Source organism: Protopterus annectens, chromosome 2.part0, assembly GCF_019279795.1.
Source record: "Protopterus annectens isolate FY-2018-M chromosome 2.part0, PAN1.0, whole genome shotgun sequence".
Lineage (NCBI taxonomy): Eukaryota > Metazoa > Chordata > Ceratodontiformes > Protopteridae > Protopterus > Protopterus annectens.
This window is the reverse complement of record NC_056728.1, coordinates 704,525,557-704,546,223: the sequence shown is the minus strand read 5'-3', so window position 1 is coordinate 704,546,223 and position 20,667 is coordinate 704,525,557. Positions and strand designations below refer to the sequence as shown.

At 36.6% G+C, this 20,667-nt stretch overlaps 1 protein-coding gene across 2 annotated transcripts in view; it reads right to left on the bottom strand.

Moving 5' to 3' along the window:
- LOC122793200 (FSD1-like protein) overlaps positions 1-20,667 on the bottom strand; it is a 913,201-nt gene that overhangs the window by 204,491 nt on the left and 688,043 nt on the right. Inside the window, exon 10 of one of the 2 annotated variants that reach the window (XM_044061031.1) lies at positions 10,118-10,218. In XM_044061031.1, coding sequence (XP_043916966.1) covers positions 10,118-10,218 — 101 coding nt within the window. The remainder of the gene's footprint in view (positions 1-10,117; positions 10,219-20,667) is intronic. The other variant, XM_044061032.1, reaches the window with a different exon arrangement.

Here is a 20,667-nt window from a genome sequence, read left to right as displayed (position 1 = left end):
GTAATCCCTGTATCACTGGTATGATAGGATCATCCACAATGAAATAGTTGTATAGGTCCATAGTAATCTGACCACACTGCATGCATTCAAACAGATCATTGTGCATTCTGCAAATGTATTTCCCAATTTTAACATGGTCTATCTTTTCATACACTCCATCACTTAACATACTGTACATCACATCCCTATAGAAAACATAATCCATAACCACCAATGGTCCCCCCTTTGTCAGCTGACCTAAAACAAATATTCTTGTCCTTATGTAAAACCTCAAGTGCTTCCCTTTCATCTTTCCCCATATTAACAAAGCATTTAGTGCGTTCCTTCTTATCATACATGGAATATATATCGTTGATACATGCTTTTTCAAATGTTTCAATTGCACCCATAGTGATGGGCATATAACCACTAGCCTTCTTGAACAAATTAAAGTCCTTATCACTTACATTAACATTTTGAAACTGCATTTTCAACATTAAATTTCCAGTGAACGTCTTTAGTTCAATTATGTTTTCAGTTAGCGTCATATGACTGGCCGGTATAAAACTCATACCTTTACTTAGAACAGTCTCTTCCACTTCATTCAATTTACGGCTAGAAATATTCCATATCAAAGTCCGTTTCTGGTTTGCCACATTTTCTTTATTGTTAAAGCATTCTCTTCTTCCATGGAGGCCTTCCTCTTCAGGCGCCCTCTCCCCTGGTTACGCTGGTAAAAATTTGGTGTGCGTATAGGGTATGGTAGGCTTATACATTCTGAATCCTCACTGGGTTGGTTAATAACTCCATTGCTGTTTGCAGACTGAGCAGTTTCTTTTCTGCATGCTCCGGTCCCAGCAGGGGGTGTGGTTTCAGTATGTAAATGTACAACACAAGGCCAGCAGTATATGATCCAGAAGTCACCAAATAAAAATACTAAGTCAAATACATATAACTGGCTGAAAACAGCCCTTTATTAGTAAGACAGACTGGTTTCGGCAGCCAATGCCTTCTTCAGTGTATCGGCATTGGCTGCCGAAACCGGTCTGTCTTATTAATAAAGGGCTGTTTTCAGCCAGTTATATGTATTTGACTTAGTATTTTTATTTGGTGACTTCTGGATCATATACTGCTGGCCTTGTGTTGTACATTTGAATGGTTTTGGCCGTGCATCTACCTACCTGCATAGCATCATGTTGGGTTTCAGTATGTAAGTCAGTTAACCTAGAACGGCCAGTCTGACTGGTAAAAGTAACTTCCTGACTTCCCATCCCTTGTGTTGCATTATTATTTAAGGTGGTATTACTAGTACTGACAGACGAATCAGTTATTACATTTTTCCTTTCAGAGCGCTTTCTCTTTAAAAATAAGAAAAATATTAAAAGACTTCTATGCAACAAGGATGGATTTGTTCATAAGAAGCGCTCTGAAAGGAAAGGCACTTTTAAATGCCTCAGCTGTAAGGCTTGTCCATACATAGACAGTACTAGTTCATTTACCCATCCGGTGACAGGAAAGGTGTATTCCTTCAACCATTATGTTGATTGTAACACCAAACACTTAAATTTACTTAGCGACATGCTGCCAGTGCGATGCCTATTATATTGGCAAAACAGATCAGAGGTTCAAGGATCGGATGCTGAGACATCTCAGGGATATATCTCACAAAGACATGAATAATGCTTTGGCAGCACACAATTCTGGTAATCCCACACACCAATTTAAGTTTAAAGCTTTGGAAGTAATGGACATTAATAATAGAGCAGGTGATGCTAATAACTGCACAGAACTACGTGAGATTAACTGCATAGTAAATTTGCAAGCGCACCATCAACCTGGGCTAAATACTGTTGTTCCACTAAAACCAATATTGAAAGCTAGAAGGAGCGTGTTTGGTTATAAATAAAAAGCCTATATTTTTGCAAAAGGTTTAATATTCTTATGAAGAGAGACACCATACAGTGACCACTGATTTTATATAAAGAAAAAGAGGTGTGTGAAATTAAATACAGATTGGTTTTATTACTGGCCTTAAACAAAGAAATCCCAAGGTGAATGCAACACAAATACACCATCTGTTACATTTGTAACATTCTATGAACACTTAATCAGAAGATTTGTAATACATCTAAAGAATGATTTTGCGTAGCGAACATCGCAAGTTTATAGAAAAAAAGGGGGTGTGCGGAAAGTTAAATGGTGATTGTTTTTTAATTTTATAGCTCCACTTGCTATGTATGAAGAGATCCTATGGTGAATAGAGCGCAGACATACTATTTGTGTGGCTGCTAGATTTGTACTTTGCTCAATAAGGGATAATTACCATCTAAACTACCATTGGAGTAATGTCTTATCTAACGGCCACTATAGACCTGTGTTAGTCAATTCTATAGCTCTGCTTGCTATGTATGATGAGATCCTTTGGAGAATAGAGCACAGCCGTACTTTTTGTTTGGCTGCTAGATCTGTACTTCGCTCAATAAGGAATAAGTACCATCTAAACCATCATTGGAGAACTGTCCTATCCAACAGCCACTATAGGCCTATGTTAGACGAAGCAGTGGAGGCACACGAAGGGCAAGAGGAATGATTGGTTTGCAATCCTGTTACTTGATTGGGTAGGTACTCATATGAGAATATATTTCCATTGGAAAGGTCAACACACAGCCTCGCTGTTTCATTGGTTACTAAGAGGCTTTACGAAATGTACTCTAAATTTCTCATCTGGTTATTTAGATGTACTTTTCTAACGAATCAGTACTTAATATATTAATGACTGGATAACAGTTTTAAAGGCCGTTATAGATCTATAGTGGAGGAGATGTGTAAACAGCAAGAATAGCGATTGATTTGCAGTTTCGCCGCTTACTTAGTTATGAGTATTAATGAGGCTTCAACACCATTGGAGAGTTACTCTATATAGCGGCCCTCTTGGACCTATGCTGGACAAGGCATATAGAGGGGAATAGTAGTGACTAGTGAATAATTCTACCAACTGACTGGCTATGAATAATGGTTAATGGAGCGCTTTTTAGCCATTATTTTGGCTGACAGCTTTGTTTTTATCTAATGAGGTGTTGGTATTATGGACCTATGTTGGAGAAGGCACAATCAAGAAAACAATAGCGATTGGCGAATAACTCTATCGTTGGATTGGTTTTGAGAGATTAGTAAGGAAGCATATTTTGGCCATTGGTTTGGTTGATAATATTGTTCCTCCTCCAATAAGGAAGCAATATTATCGTATTAGTTATTGGCCAATAGTTCAACTAGGGTGTCGGAAGTGGGTGAATGATTGGCTAAGCTTTCCTTTTTAAATGTTAAAATTGAAAAAAGCTCTACGATCTGATGAAGGCTGAATAGCCGAAAGTGCTTATCGGATGTTATTTTTCCTTATTTTAGCATTTGATTCTTTTAATAAATTATTTGTTTTTAACAAATCACTCGTATGCTTTGGAGCTTCTGAGATTTGAAGGACTGAATTGTCGTGGTGGTGAATTGCCGTGGTGGTGTTACAAAGTCTTTCGTTGTTGTTTTTCTCTTTTTTTGTCTTCAACACCTTCAGTGGAGATTGGATACATTTTCTTTTTTCTTGCTACAGAGAAAGGGCTGCCAGTCTCTCTTGATAACTAAGATTTTTGAGGCCACTGATCTTTTTAGTTATGAATCTCTAAGGTCTGTCAAGTTGTGTGTTATGTTTCAACTAATACATTGCAAAAGGTACATTATATTACATATTAAGACTTCTTTGGATCTATTGGAGATACCTTTAGTAATTAGATGGGACAGATAAAAGGCTTTCTGAACTACTGTAGAGAGACTTGATGGTCAAATGATAAGGAATTATCAACAAGAGTGCCTACAGCCCTTACAACTGTGTCTTAATGAAGGAATGCATAACCTATATGGTATGTGAAACTCTGTTTACCAAAATAAACGATGCTATTTTTTTTTAACATTTAATTTGAGACTACTGTCCTTGCTTCAGTTAACATGGTCTAACTCATGAGCAACTGTGAGTCAGATGAAGATCAAACACCACCACCCAGTTTACAGTTGTCTGCCAACTTATTAAACCAATGGATCAAGAGTGTCAACCTGAAGGTGTGAGAAATAAATACAAAGTAAAAGAAGGCCCAAAACTAAGCACTGTGGTAAACCATTTGTAACTTTTTTGCTTTCAGAATGGCACCTGTAGCTCTAACCACATGCGATCTGTCAGACAACCAGTAAGCTATCCACTGCACAAGGATTTATATATTCAGACTTAACTATCAATAATGACTGCATGGCGAATAGTGTCAAGGGCTTTAAACAGGTCTAGATATCCTGTGTACACTGTATAACCACTATCCACACCTTTAGTTACTTTTTCAAATAAATTAATGAGGTTAAAGAACAGGACTTTCCTCTGACAAAGCCAAATTAATGAGGGTGAAGCAGCATGCCTAAGCTCCTTGAGTTTCTTTCTTCTTTCTAGGTTTAATTTCTCCATGTCTTTTGGGTATCTAGTACCATGATGGGAATGGACCCCATTCCCAAGTCAAAGTATGATCAAACTTCATGAAATTAGTATTGTTTCAATCTTTGATGTTAGCCAAAAGTGATTTTTGCAGCACTAATAATGTGCCCACTAATGACTCCTGCAATTCATATGGAGTTACATGTATAGTAACATATCCAAGTATGATTGTAAATTCTTTTTTATAAGACCCATTGTTCCTATTACTATTGGAACTGTATGGATATATTTCTTCCACATTGCCCTCGTTTCTGCCTGTAAATCCTGGTATTTTATGGCTTTGTGTCTCTCTGTTTATAAGACACTGTAGCCACTGCGTGCAGCAATTTCAATTATCAATGCTATTTTTGTCTTCTTTTCAAGGACTACTATAACTTGTTTTCTTGCATCTATTTTTTGAACTGCTGGTAATGAGTGATCCCATTTGATATAAACTTCGTAATTTTCTATAGTGCTTTGTGGCTCACGTTTCCAATGCTTCTCAGGTACTTCAATACTACAATTTTTGCACAATCCCCAGTGCAATAGTCTTGCCACATTATTATGCCTTTCAGAATACAGTCCTTCTGCCATTAGTGTATCACACCCAACAAGATATGAGATGGTTTCCAATTCTGTTTTACAAAACCTGCATTTGTCTGTTTCTCCCACATGTTCAATGGACTCTGTAAACCAATGTGTTGTAAATCCACTATCCTGAGCCACCAATATTAACATTTAATCTTTTGGTTTAAATTCACCTCTCCTTAACCATTCTTGTGTTTGGTCCTGATCGACATGAAGTTGTTCCAAGAATTTTCTGCACTTGCATCTATATTTATGCATTTCCCAAATTTCCTGCCTTCTGATCCGATGCTTCACCTTGTATATTCTTTATTTTGTTTTTTTTTGGCACATTCAGTTGCTGCCTGATTTTTATCTACTTCTGGTTTGACTGCCATTCCCACCTGATGCCGATATTCTTTTACTAAACTAAGCAGGGAAGTCATCTTAGACTTATTCTCCTCACATTTTTAAACTTTCACTATTTTTGGATCTCGTGAGGTCAGCAAATATGTATGCAGTCATATGATTGTGGATCTATACATGTAATTAATTTCAAGGAGGCCCATACCTCCTTCAGAACAAGGAAGATATATAATCTTAGTATACACTGATTTTTATAAATCATTTGATGAGCAAGAAGCATTTTTCGAGTTTTCTTGTCCAACCAATCCAATGCCTTTTGGGGCTAGTCAATCACTCCAAAACTTTACGTTAGGACAGGAAGAGAAAAATTGTTTTATCGCCTGGACTTTGTTCCTTCCTAGAGGTCAGAACTGTTTTCAATATTAATTTTAGTCTTCTAAAATATTCCTTACCAGGTTTTATTCACATTTGTCCATTTTCTACTGTTGATCCTTCATCAATTTCTGAATATTTATACACTCCCTCTTACTCAGGCTCTTTTATATCACATTCCTGTCCCAGACTGATATTTTCTTGGTGCTGCAGCTTTCCTGCTTTAAAGGTTGCTTTTGCACATTTATCAAGACCAAATGACATTCTTATAGCATCTAAGAAAGTTTTGACCACTTGTAGCTGCACTTTCAGTTCCTCATCTGACGAACTATACAGTTTTAAATCATCCACAAAAAAAGATGGGAAATCCTTGCACTTTGTTTTCTTGTAGCCAAACTGTAACCATGACCTAATCTGTTAAGTAGACAGCTTGATGGGTTGGCATTGCAGGACTGACTGGCAGGGAAGTAGTATTAGGCCACATTAGTCTGTCATGAACGGCAGTAAAGGGAGGGAGCTCGGAAAACACAATTTCTTATAAGGTATATTATTGGCATACCTTTATTAATGTTGCCACATTCCTAGGTTTAAATTAAGTTGCTGATTTTAAATATGTTAAAAAAAACTACTACACCAATATTAGAGGCTTCAGTAGTGCCTGATCGTGTTTATTAGATGTATCAAATCAGATGGTTCAAAAAAATGATTTCTTTTAGTCTAAATTATCTAAAGAGTTTTTTTTTTTTCAGACCAGTCTGATGAATTTCTTTTCTAAGAACTGAAGTGCTCACTGGTCTTTTTGCGCCAGTTTCTGTAGTAATTATTTTATCCAGAGGAAGTAACCCAAAAGTTGTCTAGATTATCATAAACTGTGTTTTATTAAAATAGTAAAATTGTAAAAAAAAAAAAAAAAAAACAATGCTCAAGGAAGCAATGAATGCTGGCTAGTTTCTCCTCTAAAATGACAATGCAATACTAGAAAGGTGTTAATACCTATATATTTCTTCGGTTTAATTTTGCTTTAGCAATCCTGGGTTTATATGTGTTTGATTTAATACCACAGACTACAAAATATACAGCAAAACAAAAATTAATCTTTAAAAACCTGGGGAAACATGTTATTCATTTTTTTGTTTAATTTTGGTTTTGCACGTGATTTAACAGCAGAGTGTTACCACAGAGGAAACAGCATTTCTGAGAAAAGGACAGTTACAGCAGTTCAACCTTAATGACTTGCACTTGCTAATTGAGGTTAAATACAGCAGATATTAATGTACAATTTGAAGCACACAAATCAACATTTACAGACCGGGGCAAAGGTTTACTTAAGGACAGTTCAGTGGAGGCCCAGGGAGAAAAGCTCATGAGTCACAATCAGAAGGTAAAATAAACTGTTAGGCAAGTATGTAATTATTAGAATTAATAATTATTATTAAAAGTTTATTTTATTTATTTTGAATTTTTTTATTGGGTGGAGCACTGATTCCAGTGGACCTATTTCAGTGGAGGCTCACAGGGAAAAGCTCATATGAGTCACAAACATAAGGTAAAATTAACTACTAACTGCTACCCATGTATGCAACTGTTTACAAAAGTTTATTTTATTTGAAATTTGTTAACCTGGGAAGAGCACTGATCCCACTGGACCTACTTCAGTCTCAACCCAAGGGAAACATAATAAATACATGCTATTATATACACAGTGAATGAGAAAATGCAATACTTACATATACTACATAAAAAAGTGAATATCAGAGTTGGCTTGAGGGTATAAAGGCAATAGATAAATGACATTATATACACTGTGACTGAAAAAACTCAATACATGCATGATATACAGAGTAGAAATCATAGCATGCTGAAAGAATCACAATAAAAAATAAAATGAGATCAGGGTGTATACACACACTATATATCTAGGAGAGAGAGAGTGAGAGAGAAAAGGTTGTAAGAGGTTACATTAGATGACGAGAGATAACAAATGCATTTTCTTAGAGTCTTGAAATGTGCTTTTATTTCTGATCAGAAAATGGAGTAAGGGGAATGATCTTTAAGAAAACATGGGAAAGATTCCCAGAGTTTAGGACCATGTACTGAGGAAGTCTTGTGCAGTGAAGCCTAGCTTGCGCGGGGGGAGGGGGGGGGTTGGAGGAGAGGACCTGAGTGGTCAAGATTTCTACAGATGTGTAGCTTCCAAGATGGGTCATAATAAACAGCTTAATTTCCACTCTCCCAGTGTGAAAAAATAAAATGAGAGATAGGGACAGTAACTCAGATGGATTTAGTAAATGCAATTACTGGCTAGTAATTACACTGCCTAGATGCCATCAAAGAAGAAACTTAAAACGGCCTAAAAGAAAATCAGCTAGAAAAAGTGAAAAGAAAACACTGACTGGAAGAATCCTGCAGCTGTTCAGCAAAAATTAGTCAAAGTTTCAGCTTTAGTGCAAAGCATGGCCTTCAGTAATCTACAGGAAAAAATAAATCAAATGTGGTAAGAGCAGATTAAAATAAATGAAACAGTGAAGGAGTATTATTAACAAAATAACAAAAAGACTGGAAAAAATGGAAGAAGCTTTAAACAACTATTCAGATGAACTGATAAAACTGCAAAAATAAGAAGCTGAAATGAAGAAAAGTTTTGCTGCTTAAGAGACTGCTCAATAACTGTTGTTTCAAAAAAATGTTAGACAGAGCATGCAGGAAAACCCTGAGATCCTCTGCTGTAAGAGGGAAGCTAGAAGGAACAGACTGTATTAATTTTATGAAGGCAAAAATAAGCGACTGGACTGGTATTCCACAGCAGGATTTGTTAAATGAAAGGGCACATTGTGTGTATGCTCTAAACCTGGCTACGAGAAAGCAGACAACGCCTGTATTAGTAAAGATGCAATCATACCAGCAGAAAGAGTTGATCCTGACAAATATTGTGGCAGAAGGGAAAGTATTAAAAATTGGAGACCGTAGAGTCTTTGTGGAAAACGATTACTCACTGTACACCGGGCAGAAGAGACGTAAGTTTATCTCATAATCACGGAATGTCAAGAGACAGGTGTGAGATTCAAGCTGTTTTATCAAGCTGTCTTTAAAATATTTCCTTGGAGGATCAAAGGCGTTTTTGATGCATAACAGGCTAAGGAGGAAATTTGTACAACAAAACAAGTGAGCCAACAAAGAAAAGAGGACTTTGCTTCTTATTCTTTTGATAATGAAGCTCATAGAGAGACTTTGCCAATGAAATTGTTTCCAATGTTTCAAAGGAAATGTTAAAGAGACAGGAAAAAAAAACAATTGATTAGAAAAATTGAAATTTCCTTGGACTATCTCTTGTTTAGTCTCTTCCTACATATTCCTAAATACTTCATTTTATCATGCTCCCATAAATATGGGTATGGATGAACCAATTCATTTGTGGATATATAGTTTTACAGCTATAGCCTTTGTTTTATCTTCATTAATGTTATATCCCAAAAAGACCTGAAATTGTCCTAAATATTCCACATTATTGATGTCCTTTTCTGGTTTTATCAGGTACAAACAATATCATCTGCAAATAAAGCCAACTTTTCTTGATTACCATACCAATTATGTCCTTGAATTTCTGAATACCTTATTTTCTTTGCCAATGGCACTAAATATAAAGCAATATAAACCAAACAAAGGGGAAGAAAAACACCCCTGCCATTTAATTCTTGCCTCCAATTTCTCAAATATCCTCCTAATTAACCTTTGTATTGCATCAGGGAATGCAAATGTTTCCATTGCCCTACTCATAAAATCCTAGCTTACTGTATCGGATGCTTTCTCTGCAATCTACCAACAGCAGCAATACTTTCTTACATTCAGCTTCCCTCCGAATCATCATTATTCTATTGATGTTGTCAAATGTTTGCCTTCACTCCCAAAACCACACTGATCTATATATCAATTTTGGCAACACCTTTGCCATTCTTTGGCTATTATACACACTTTATAATCATGGTTTAAAATTGAAATGGGCCTATATGAAAGCTTTGTCATACTTGGACATTATAGCCACCAAAACTTTCTTCCAGGATGTTGTTACTTCCACTCCTTTTAAAATACTGTTAAACAATGTTAAACAAAACCTTCCAGATCTTTATCAATTTCTTCCCTGCTAGCTTCCAGACTTAAACTGGAATACTATCTGTTCTTGGAGACTTTCCTGCAGAATGATCACATTTTTGTTTCATCACCTCCTTTCTTAACTGTTAATTGTTGCAAACAGTTAATGTTAACCATGGAACTTGCATGGACATTTTGAACATTATGATAGACCCTATATATATAATCTGTAAAATTATACAGCCTTACCTAAAACTGTGTATGCTTCTCCTGTGAAGCGATCCCTTGTACCTTTCACAGAGGGAGGTCTGGTCACAACAGATGTTCTTTTAGGTGAAGGTGTACCACTTCTGCCAAAACAGGTATAAAGAAGAGACAGAGAATAGAGTTTATTATATCTGTAATGTTAATTCCACTACAATATTTCTACTTTCAGAATGTCTGTCAAAAATCAGGTATAGCAAGACAAAGAAAAGAGATCTGTTATATCTGTAATACATTAATTTCACTAACATGCTTTCATCTTGCCTTAAACCAGGCTGTAGATGTATTTTCACTGCAATGTTGCCATTAGGCTGAAAAAGGAAAAGAAATGTATCCCCAAGTACAAACCTTCACCAGTTTATGGTATTTTACTAAACATATTTAAATGACTTTTATGGTGCTAGCCACTGATACATGATAGTTATGTCAGTCACTGTTCCATAAATATAAAATACAAGAAAAGGGTGGCAAAGTGCTAAATGGCACTTAAGGGAACTGGTTACCAACCAGACAGACATCTCTAACGTGTGTTTTTTGTTGTTTGTTTCTTAAAGAGAAAGGCAGTATTTTCCCTTCCTCTACTTCTCCTATATGTGCACAGTAACATTCTCATAGCGTACAAATGGCATTAGCACCAAACTGCTTTTCACTTCCACAAGGGGCTGACATCAGTAAGACACCCTGTCCATTCTCAGGTAGTATCACACAGTTGTTTCCTTGGTCTCCTCCAGAGTGTGCCCCAAAGTGTACACCTACGTCTTCCCTGAAAAAGGCCACCCAATCTCCTTGGCTGTACAGTTATGTGACCAAGCTGTAATTCAGACTCTGGTTGCCAGGGCCTCATCCCTCTACACCATCTTTGCATGTTACCTTCTCTCTCTTTCTTAGAGGAGTCCTATCCTAAAGACTAAGACAAAAAAGGAAGTCCAATGACTTTTTTCATTAACCATCACAAGTTTTTACCAGAGAAGAAAGGACCAATTAACCTTGAAACACGCAATCAAAAGTAAAAATGTTAAACATTCTTGAGGTCTAGTGTTGACGAGTGGATGAAATGAATGAAGAAGAACGTACGTATTCAAGAAGATCTACAGATACGATTAGTATAGTGTCTTTCAGTGTTACCCAAATCCTCAAACATTCATACATTTTTATCTCAATGTGCCAGTTCACGTATAGACAACTGCAATGTGTAATTCTGTGCAAGTACAAAACCAAAACTAACCTAAAAAAATCCTGAAAACAGTTTTCTGCAGTAAGTAAAACCTCCTCAAACTTTTCAATAGGGGAGGCCTGTGAACCTAATTAATCTCATTTTATAATTATAGGCAAAATTAGCTACAGTATGTCATTCCAATAGTAAATATATGTCACATCACATATTACTGGAACTTTTTACATTAAGGCAGGAAGTATTCCTCCACCTCCTGTGACGGCCTGATGGAAAGACAATCTCTCTGTGGGTCTGATCAGTCTCGTAACATGTCAAGGTAAGAGAGATGCATACAGCCTAAAAAATGAAATCCTGTTGGAATGATGCAATCCTTCTCAAAAGAAAAAAACAATCACTATATGTTGCATCAAAACTGAAAATGGAAGATGCTGAAGCTATGCAGTCTGGTGATTATAAAGGCTCCATAAGCATGGATACAACAGCAGCATTATAAGATGCCTTTAATTTGCGAATGTGTGTTTGAGCTGAACATCATTTGTTTGACTGACAACAGCATGATGGCTTTAGCACTGAAAGCAACTTTCAATGAAATGGAGGTGATACCTTTTCTCGACTGCTGTGTAGCTGTGGAGTTGGTATATATAAATTAGGTAGGGTGCAGGGAGCCTGCCCTATGTAAAAAAGCTTAGTTTCCTATTTGTTGAAAGTGTATTTCAGTGATTTTTTTTGCTGTTTTGTTATTCTGACAAAAAGTATTTGGGGAATTAAAAAGAAAAAGAAAAAACATTTTGGGAATAATCATGAATCACTCCAATGTAACCATTTACTACTACAGAACCTAATCTATGTAGTTTGAGTTAATATTTTTTTTCAGCATTAACTTAAGATGGACTTTAGCTATCAAGCAAGGATATGCCTAGTAATATCATGAGAATTTTTAGTAGGTATGTAGTGTAGCTGGTCAACCAAGGCACAAAATATGAGCCCAAATGTTGAAAAGGTGCATATTTTAAGTGCACATCCACAATGTTAAGAAAGTCATGTACCAAGAAACAGAAAACTCTGCTAATTAAATGAAAATGATTACAGTAGTAACACCTAATTGTGTATTCCATTTTTGTGGCAAGGGATGGAATGTTTCTCAAAAATCCAAAGGAAAATATTTGTGTCCATAATGTGCTGGGACTGCATGTCTGGAAGAATGTTAGAAAGTGTAGTACAGTCAGTTCTTCTGCAACAGTAAAGATCATACTTAGTGTGCAATGACATATAATATAATTGGACGGTGCAGTAGTGCAGCGGTAGCATTGTCGCCTCACAGCAAGAGGTTCTTCGGTTCGATTCTTGGCTGGGGTGCCTTCTGTGTGGAGTTTGAATGTCCTCCTTGCATTCGTGTGGGTTTCCTCCGGGTGCTTCAGTTTCCTCCCACATCACAAGGACATATATTTAGAGCATTTCTCCCCGAGCCTCTGCTGAAAATTGGCTTTGTTCCAAGTTAGACTTTCCCGGTTAACAAATGTTAAATTAATAAATAAAAATATAAATAAATATAAAAATCATAGTTCCTACTACTCTCCTCTCACTGTAGAGCATTTTCTGACTACAGTATGTAGTTGTACATGTTTAATATATAAATTATATATAAAACTTGATTTTTACAGTCATGAAAATGGGTGCCATGTTTGAGGTTTAATGAACGCTCCTCTTCTTTCTGGATGTACAGCCATCAAGTCCATGCAAGCAGTGTTGCACGAACTGTTGTTCATTAAACAAAATCAAGCATGTCACATATTTATCTTGTGTGCTATAGTTACGGATGCAGCTTTAGACAGATTCCAGTACAGCTCTTTTGTGCGACAAACACTAGTTGGGTTCATCGGTATATACACTTTGTTTACTGCCACACATCACTCATAATGTCAGATGGTTTGGTATCATCCATGTATGTGTCAGGGGGTAAGGGATGTGTAGGGATGCAGTGTTTCCATTTGTAAATACTTATAATAATTGATTTGGAAAAACAGACAAAAAGAATGATAGGACTACAGTTCTCAGATGTCCTTGTATGCACATGACAGCTGTTATAAGTGGAGTGACATCATTACATCATCCAGTACCATGACAGCAAAACACTATGCAGAGGAGCTTACAGCTATGTGTGCGCAAAAATAAAATTAAAAGTTTAATCTTTATTATAAAATGCTTCCTGATTTGACCACCTACTTGTCAGAGCATTTCAGAATGCCAGTGTGTGTGCATTTCATCCATAAATTACTGTCTGCATGAATTTTAAGTATGGGGGGTTGCATGTGATCTTAAAGTAATGTATAAACTTGAAAAGAGAAAATCTTCAGAATTGATGACTTTGAGACTTATTTGGGTACACACTTTCCAAAACTGGATGCCACAATAAAGTGCACTTTATTGAACTTAAAAATCCCACATCTATATACACACAAATGCACACGCGTACACATTAAAATAAAAACTTGAAGGCTTGGTTCTGTGAATGTTAATACTACAATGTAGAAGCTATTGTTTTGTTTGAAACAAAGAAACCTACAGTCAACAAATGGGCAAAAGACAATCAACAAATTTAATATGCATAAGATAAGAAAATATGTCTTCACAGCATCTAAACGGTTTAGTAGAAACATCTCTTGCCCTGCTGACATGAACTGATAAGAACCACATGCTAAGAAATAGCAAACAGTAATGTCTGGTGTACCAGATTTCCAGAAAAATCACATGAGATATGGCCTCTGAATCTACAGGAGAGGGTGGTAGGAGTACCTCAGGAAGTCTGCCAGCATGTTCAGTTTGTCAAGAATGTAAAATGCTGAGATACTGACACATTTGTCTATGGCCCACTGTCATACATGCACGGACTCCTCTCTTTGAAAAAGAGTTATGAACATGTGCCCATTTGCTTGTTTATCAATCACAGACCAACTAGTTAGACAAAATCAGGCGAGGCCTTAGAAGCACCTCTTCTTACATAGCCCAGATAACCATGTGATGTTGCATATGGCTGATGTGAAGTCCCTAGCTGGCGATGACTATTACTTATTAAACACATAAGAGCCAAGCTGAGCTCCTCTTCCCAGTCTGTGAAGCAGCAACGGTCTGCACCTTCTAAAGGTTCAAATGCAGGAAGGTGAAATCTACCTGAATGGTGGAAGGTACTGTCTACCTACTCCAGGGCTCAGTGGAAGTGATCTAACATCAGGAGAAAAATCTATGCATATCTGGTAGCAATGCATGCCCTGACACCTCGCAGTCTACTGCAATATCTGCACTGCCAGGCAAACAGCAGAAAGGGCATTTTGGTGCCATCAACATCAAAATTTGAAAGAGACAGCAAGGGGCAAGACTAATGTAACTTCACCCATGCAACTTCACCCAGTCTGCAAAGTTCATGACATTAAGGGGCCTTCTCCACGGCTCATGTCCCAGCTGTTCAGAAAAAAGCAGAATGTCCAGATTTTTTGCCTATTATTTTTTGTTCTGTTCCTCATAAAATTTGTATTTTTTTTGCAAACTGTTGAGGACTGCAGTCACTAAATACGGAAAGATATTTGATTTTCAGACTTTATATCCTTCGGAAAATAAATAGTAATCCAAACACCTGTTATTCTAGTAACTTTCCTTTTTTTTTCATAATAAATCTTTATTGTTATATACTTTTCATACAAAATTATAAAATACAAACTACTAACACTGTAACAATCACACCAAACAATATACAATATTTACAAGAATGCTTCCATATAAGACATTAGAAATATAAGAAAAACATAAGAATAATTAGTAAGTTTCCAATATTGAACAGTTTGATTAGACATTTCCCTCCAAATATAGCAATGATTATTACTACCTTCAATTCAAAAGTTTTATGCTAATATAATATTAAATATCTGTTCCCAAATTTTTGGATTATTGATACCCTTACTATGTGAATTTAAAAGTAGTTTATGAGCTAGTATATGTTTTGTCGCCAACACAAGTTTTGCCATGATGTTTTAGTTGGGTCTAGCCAATTTGAAGCTATATAAAGCTTCATTAGTAAGAAAATATTAACATGAACTATACTCTGTGATCTGGTAAGTTCCTTCGGGGGAATATGCAAAATCATAAATTTCCAAGACAGTGTTGTACTTTGGTAGCCCAGTTTCTGAAGTTGAATTTTAAGGGAATTCCACAGTTTGTATATACACTTACAGCTCCAGAACATATGAAGAAGATCAGCCGGTTGAGTTTTGCAGTATGGACATGTTGCAGAGTTTTTAGAATTAAATTTATGCAGGGCAAGGCGTGTATAATATGCATTATTCCAAATCATCAGCTGGGTGTATAACAGTTTTTGAAGAGAGGTAGATTTAATAGTCAATTCAATTGCCTTTAACATATTACTTTTATCTGTCAATAATATTTTCTCTTCCCAATAATTTGATAACAAAACTTTACCTTGAAATTTAAGTTCTTTAATTAATTTATTCGTTGCTGTTATACATTTAATATCCTGTTGGAGAGCTTGCCACAACTCAGAGCATTTATTTATAGTCTCTTCCTCCAGTTTAAAGTTTTGGAAGTAACTTATAGTAAATTCTCTAATCTGTCTAAGAATAATCAGGTAATTTTTAGGTAAATTAAATTCTTGTCTTATTTGGTTGGGCGATCGATCCAAATGTTTATATATATCGATCATAGTTAAATTAACAATTAATGGAAACTTCTTTAGATCAATTAATTGGTTGTTCAGCTTTACATTTGGGTTCCTGTGAAAGGGCTGAAAGACCATCATATGCTGAAGTAAATCCAATGATTGAAATAGACTCTGTAAAGATAATATTTCAGTTTTAATGTGTTCCACAATCCCATATACCTTCAGAATATCTTTACCCAAAAAGGGCATTGCTTTAGGATTAATGTTCAACTTTAAAATATATTCATAGTTGAGGGTTAACCAAGTTGGTGTCCACTTAGTACTAGTTATCTCATGATTGGCCATTCTTAAAATCCTATTAGAATTCACAATCAGATAATACATTTCAAAATTAGGCAACTCCAGACCTCGTTTACTTTTTGGGGTCATTAATTTGTCATAAGATACCCTAGTTTTCTTTGGTTCCCAAATAAATTTAGCCAAATCTTTATGAATTTGTTTAAAAAATGTTCGTGAGAGGGATAAATGGGCTGACCGAAAAATATACAGTAACCATGGCAATACATTCATTTTTATAATAGAAACTTTTGCTAATACTGGCAAGTGCAAATTTTTCCATCTCACAAAATCAGAAACTATTTGTTCCCAAACTATTTTAATGTTATTATTATAAAAATCTTTATTATCTGTGGAAAACACAACACCTAGGTATTTAATATTATCTTTGAATGTTACCTGCCCCACTAAAGGTAATAATGAGAAAGGTTTAGGTGTCTTTAAAGGGAATATATAGGTTTTCCCCAAATTAATTTTATAGTTAGAAACCTCTGAAAAATCATTAACTGCTTTCAATATCTTCTCAGTGTCTGATACTGGAGATGCACAATAAATATTCAGATCATCAGCAAAAGCTGCCATTAATATTTTAGTTCCATACATTATTGGGACATTATGATAAACCTTCTGCTTAATATATAAGAACAAGGGTTCAAGATGAATATTAAATAGTAAAGGGGACAAAGGACAACCCTGTCGCGTTCCCGACCTAATCTGTATTCTTTTGGAAAAACTTCTGTTAATATACAGTGTAGTATAAGGATTACTATATAAAATTTGTAAGATTTGAACAAATTCAGGGGATATATTAAAATACGGTAAGAGATGAAACAGAAAATCCGTGTCTACCCTATCAAAGGCCTTCTGTGCATCTATTATAAGAGCATATATATTCAGATTATTTTGCTTAGCATGCGCTATCGTAGTATGTAATGAAAGTGTATTATCACTTGTTTGTCTACCTGTCATAAATCCAGCCTGTTCTTTAGATATTATATGAATCATGATTTGCTTCAATCTAAATGCTATAATTGAGATAAAAATTTTCATGTCTACGTTAATTAATGATATCGGTCTATAATTATCTGGGTTCTGTGGATCTGAGTTAGCTTTATGTATAAGAATAGTTTTGGAAGCATTAAGATGAGGATCATGAATTTTATTCCTAATAAACACAACTGAAAGTATCTTACCGATAGACTCTGCAAACTTCTTGTAAAACGCCACTGTCAACCCATCAGGACCTGGTGATTTCTTTGGTTTCATATGCTCAATTATATATATTATTTCTTCTTCTGATATCGGTTTAACCAAATCATTTTGAATATCCTCTCCTACTTTTGGAAACTTAATCAGGTGTAACAATTGTTCATAAACTGTATTAGAGGATATATCCTTCTGCCCCTCATAAATATTAGTATATATTTTCTCAAAGATATCAATAATATCTGCAGTTTTACGATATATCTTATTATTAAGTTGTATTTCTGAAATTTGCCCAGTTGTTTTTGATTGATTAATGATCCTAGTCAGCACTCTCGATGGCATTTGAGCATGATTAGCATACTTAACTAGAGTCTTATAATCTTGAAATGTTACTCTAGAGTTTTGAATTAAAAAGAGATCCTTTTGACATTTAAGCAACTCTTTCTCTGTTTGCTCATTAAAGTTTAACATTAGCTCTTGATCGAGTAGTTTAATTTTGGATTCCAAGTTTTGAATGTCTTTATTTAATATTTTTTTATAATAAGAGGCTTTTTGCAAAAGGACCCCTCTTATTTGTGCTTTAACTGCAGCCCATTCAATATCTGGGGCATTCTGATATTTATTTAAACATTCTAGTAACTTTCTAAATATATAAGAGCAATATTTACCATATAACCCTGATTTTGGGCATTTCTCACAGATTCTTGCACTAACTGATGAGTAGCATGCTCCACAGATAAGTGTCTCCTTGCACTGCAGTGTGTCCAGCTCCATAATGACAAAGGTAAGCTTCAATAATTAGCTTAGAAAGGTCTTCTTCCAGGTTATGATCACTCCCAGGGACTATGATCATGGGAATATGTACTCCAGGAACACTGAATGGAGGCAGTCATTCAGGCAGAGGAACATACTGAGCTCTTTCTGCTACAAAGCTTCATATGCCATAGCCAACACATAAGTAAACAATCTGAGAGTAAAAGAAATTCCAAATAGCAGCACTTTGTACAGAAAGTGACTATCTCCTACAGCAATAAGACATCTCTCACATCCAGCAACTACATCCACATGCCTGTGGCAGCAAAGAGATGACGTCTAGGGAGTTGTGATCCTGAAAGTAACAAACTAGATGTGATCACTGATGTCAACAGGGTCTAGGATGGGACAGAAACCTTCCTCACCTCTGGAACTAAGAAGAGTCTCTAGGTATCATTCTGACCTACCACAATAGTGTTTAGTTTGATGAGATCAGCACAGATTGCTTAGGCTCTGAGCAGAGTTCTTTATGAGTGCGACCTAACAGATCTGAAACCTGACCTATCATGACCGCAATCAAAAATCCACTAATCCACTGTAATGTCTCTCAGTTTTGGGGTAAAAACTAAAACACCTACCACAAGTATAGCCCAAAGAAGAAAGTAAGGACTACAACCACTGGTCCACATGACTTGTCCTCCTGAGTGGCTTAAAAGGCAACAAGGGATTAAGACTGCAAGTATTTTTTTTATTCATCAGGCTCCAGGAAGGCTAGCCGATTAAAACCCTCCTATTTAACAACACATCCACAGTGGGCTACCTGAGGTCCTCCTTGACAGATGACTGCCTCAAGCAAGGTCATCCTGCATAGGCAAGCATAGTCAAAATTACAGCTGGTTATACAGTAGACCACTGTGGAAGCTTCAGACAGTTATGACTTTTTTTCTGCCCCCCCCCCCCCCCGGACCTCACCAGATGGGTTTTACTGACATCCAATCAACCCATTTGTTGTGGGGAGACTGGAGTCAGGCATTCCCAGGCTAGGTGAGAATCCTATAACAAAATTATTCTTTCTGGGAATCTTAATTTGCCCACCACTTTCTGGTGAGCAGCTTGCTGGTTGTGGAAGGTGACCTACCCTCTCACCATAACAGCCACTCCCCTCGCCTCCCCCCTCAGCATCTTCCCTATTGCTGTCCTCCAGGGAGCAGCATGTCCCTTCTTGCCAAATTTCTCTAAGCTTTTAGTGCAGCTGCACTTTGACAGCATTGGCTTGGCAGGCTCAGACTCGACTGGGTGCAACACTTTTTGATCCTGCTAAATATCACTCTTGTGGCAAGCCAGAGCTACCTCCCTCCACATTTAAGATGAACAAGCTAGTTGCAATTTCTACTCCTTTCTTCAGCCCAGACTCAGAGAAAGTAGGAATAGCTTTCTATAGTTTGACTCACTAGGGCAGAATGAACTACAAGTATAAGGATAAGTCGAGATAAGTGGCTGAAGGATCTATGCCCCTACATGACGGAGAAAATACTCTATTGCTCAACTTGGAAAAGGCTACAGACATCTCTAATGGCTGCAGGATAGAAAAGCCCTGGGATCTTTGTATTCTGTGCCAGACTGAGGAGCAAGTTTAATCAGTAACTTGTTCCATGCAGACAGGGGCCTACAGGACACACCCAGTTTCATAGAAGCAGCAGCAGCATCTTGTTGATTCCTGGTCACATAAATGGCATCCTGGTAATAGGTTCCACAGAAAGGATGATCCAAGACTACTTTTTCCTTCTTTCCAAGAAACTTATTAAGAAACTCCAAGGTGGAGGGGAATAGGGGCCACTGACTAGCCCACTGAAGTCTATGTTGAGCCTAAAGGTTTCATGTTATTAACTGGGGAGCTGCTCTACAATTTCTAATCCTTGTCTGCTGCTAGACTCTATACAGATGAAGGGAAGCACATCATTTGACCACTCCCTGACCAACCAATAGGATCAGTTGTACAATGGGAGAATGATGGGTATTAGGTTACAGGCAGCTAGTATTTGGGGGAATGCTGGCTGATGGCATTGCACAGACTAGACGGGGCTGTACTAGGTCTGAAGCTTGCATCAAGACATTGTGTAATTATGTATTCCCAAATCATTGACAGGTCTCACCAGACTTCAAACAACTGTTTGAAGTGTATGGCCAGAACCAAGGACCCTAGCATTTAGAATCTCGGTGGCTTCTTCTCAACTTTGGCTACCAAACTCTGCAGTACCTCGGGGAAGGGAAGAAGAGGAGTCCTCAGTCCCAAATGTAACCACCAAACTATGGTTAGGAGATTTAAAGGGGCCATTTTTAGGGTAAGGCTGAATATAAGCAAGAAACTCACAATCAAACATGAGAATGTGAGTAATAACA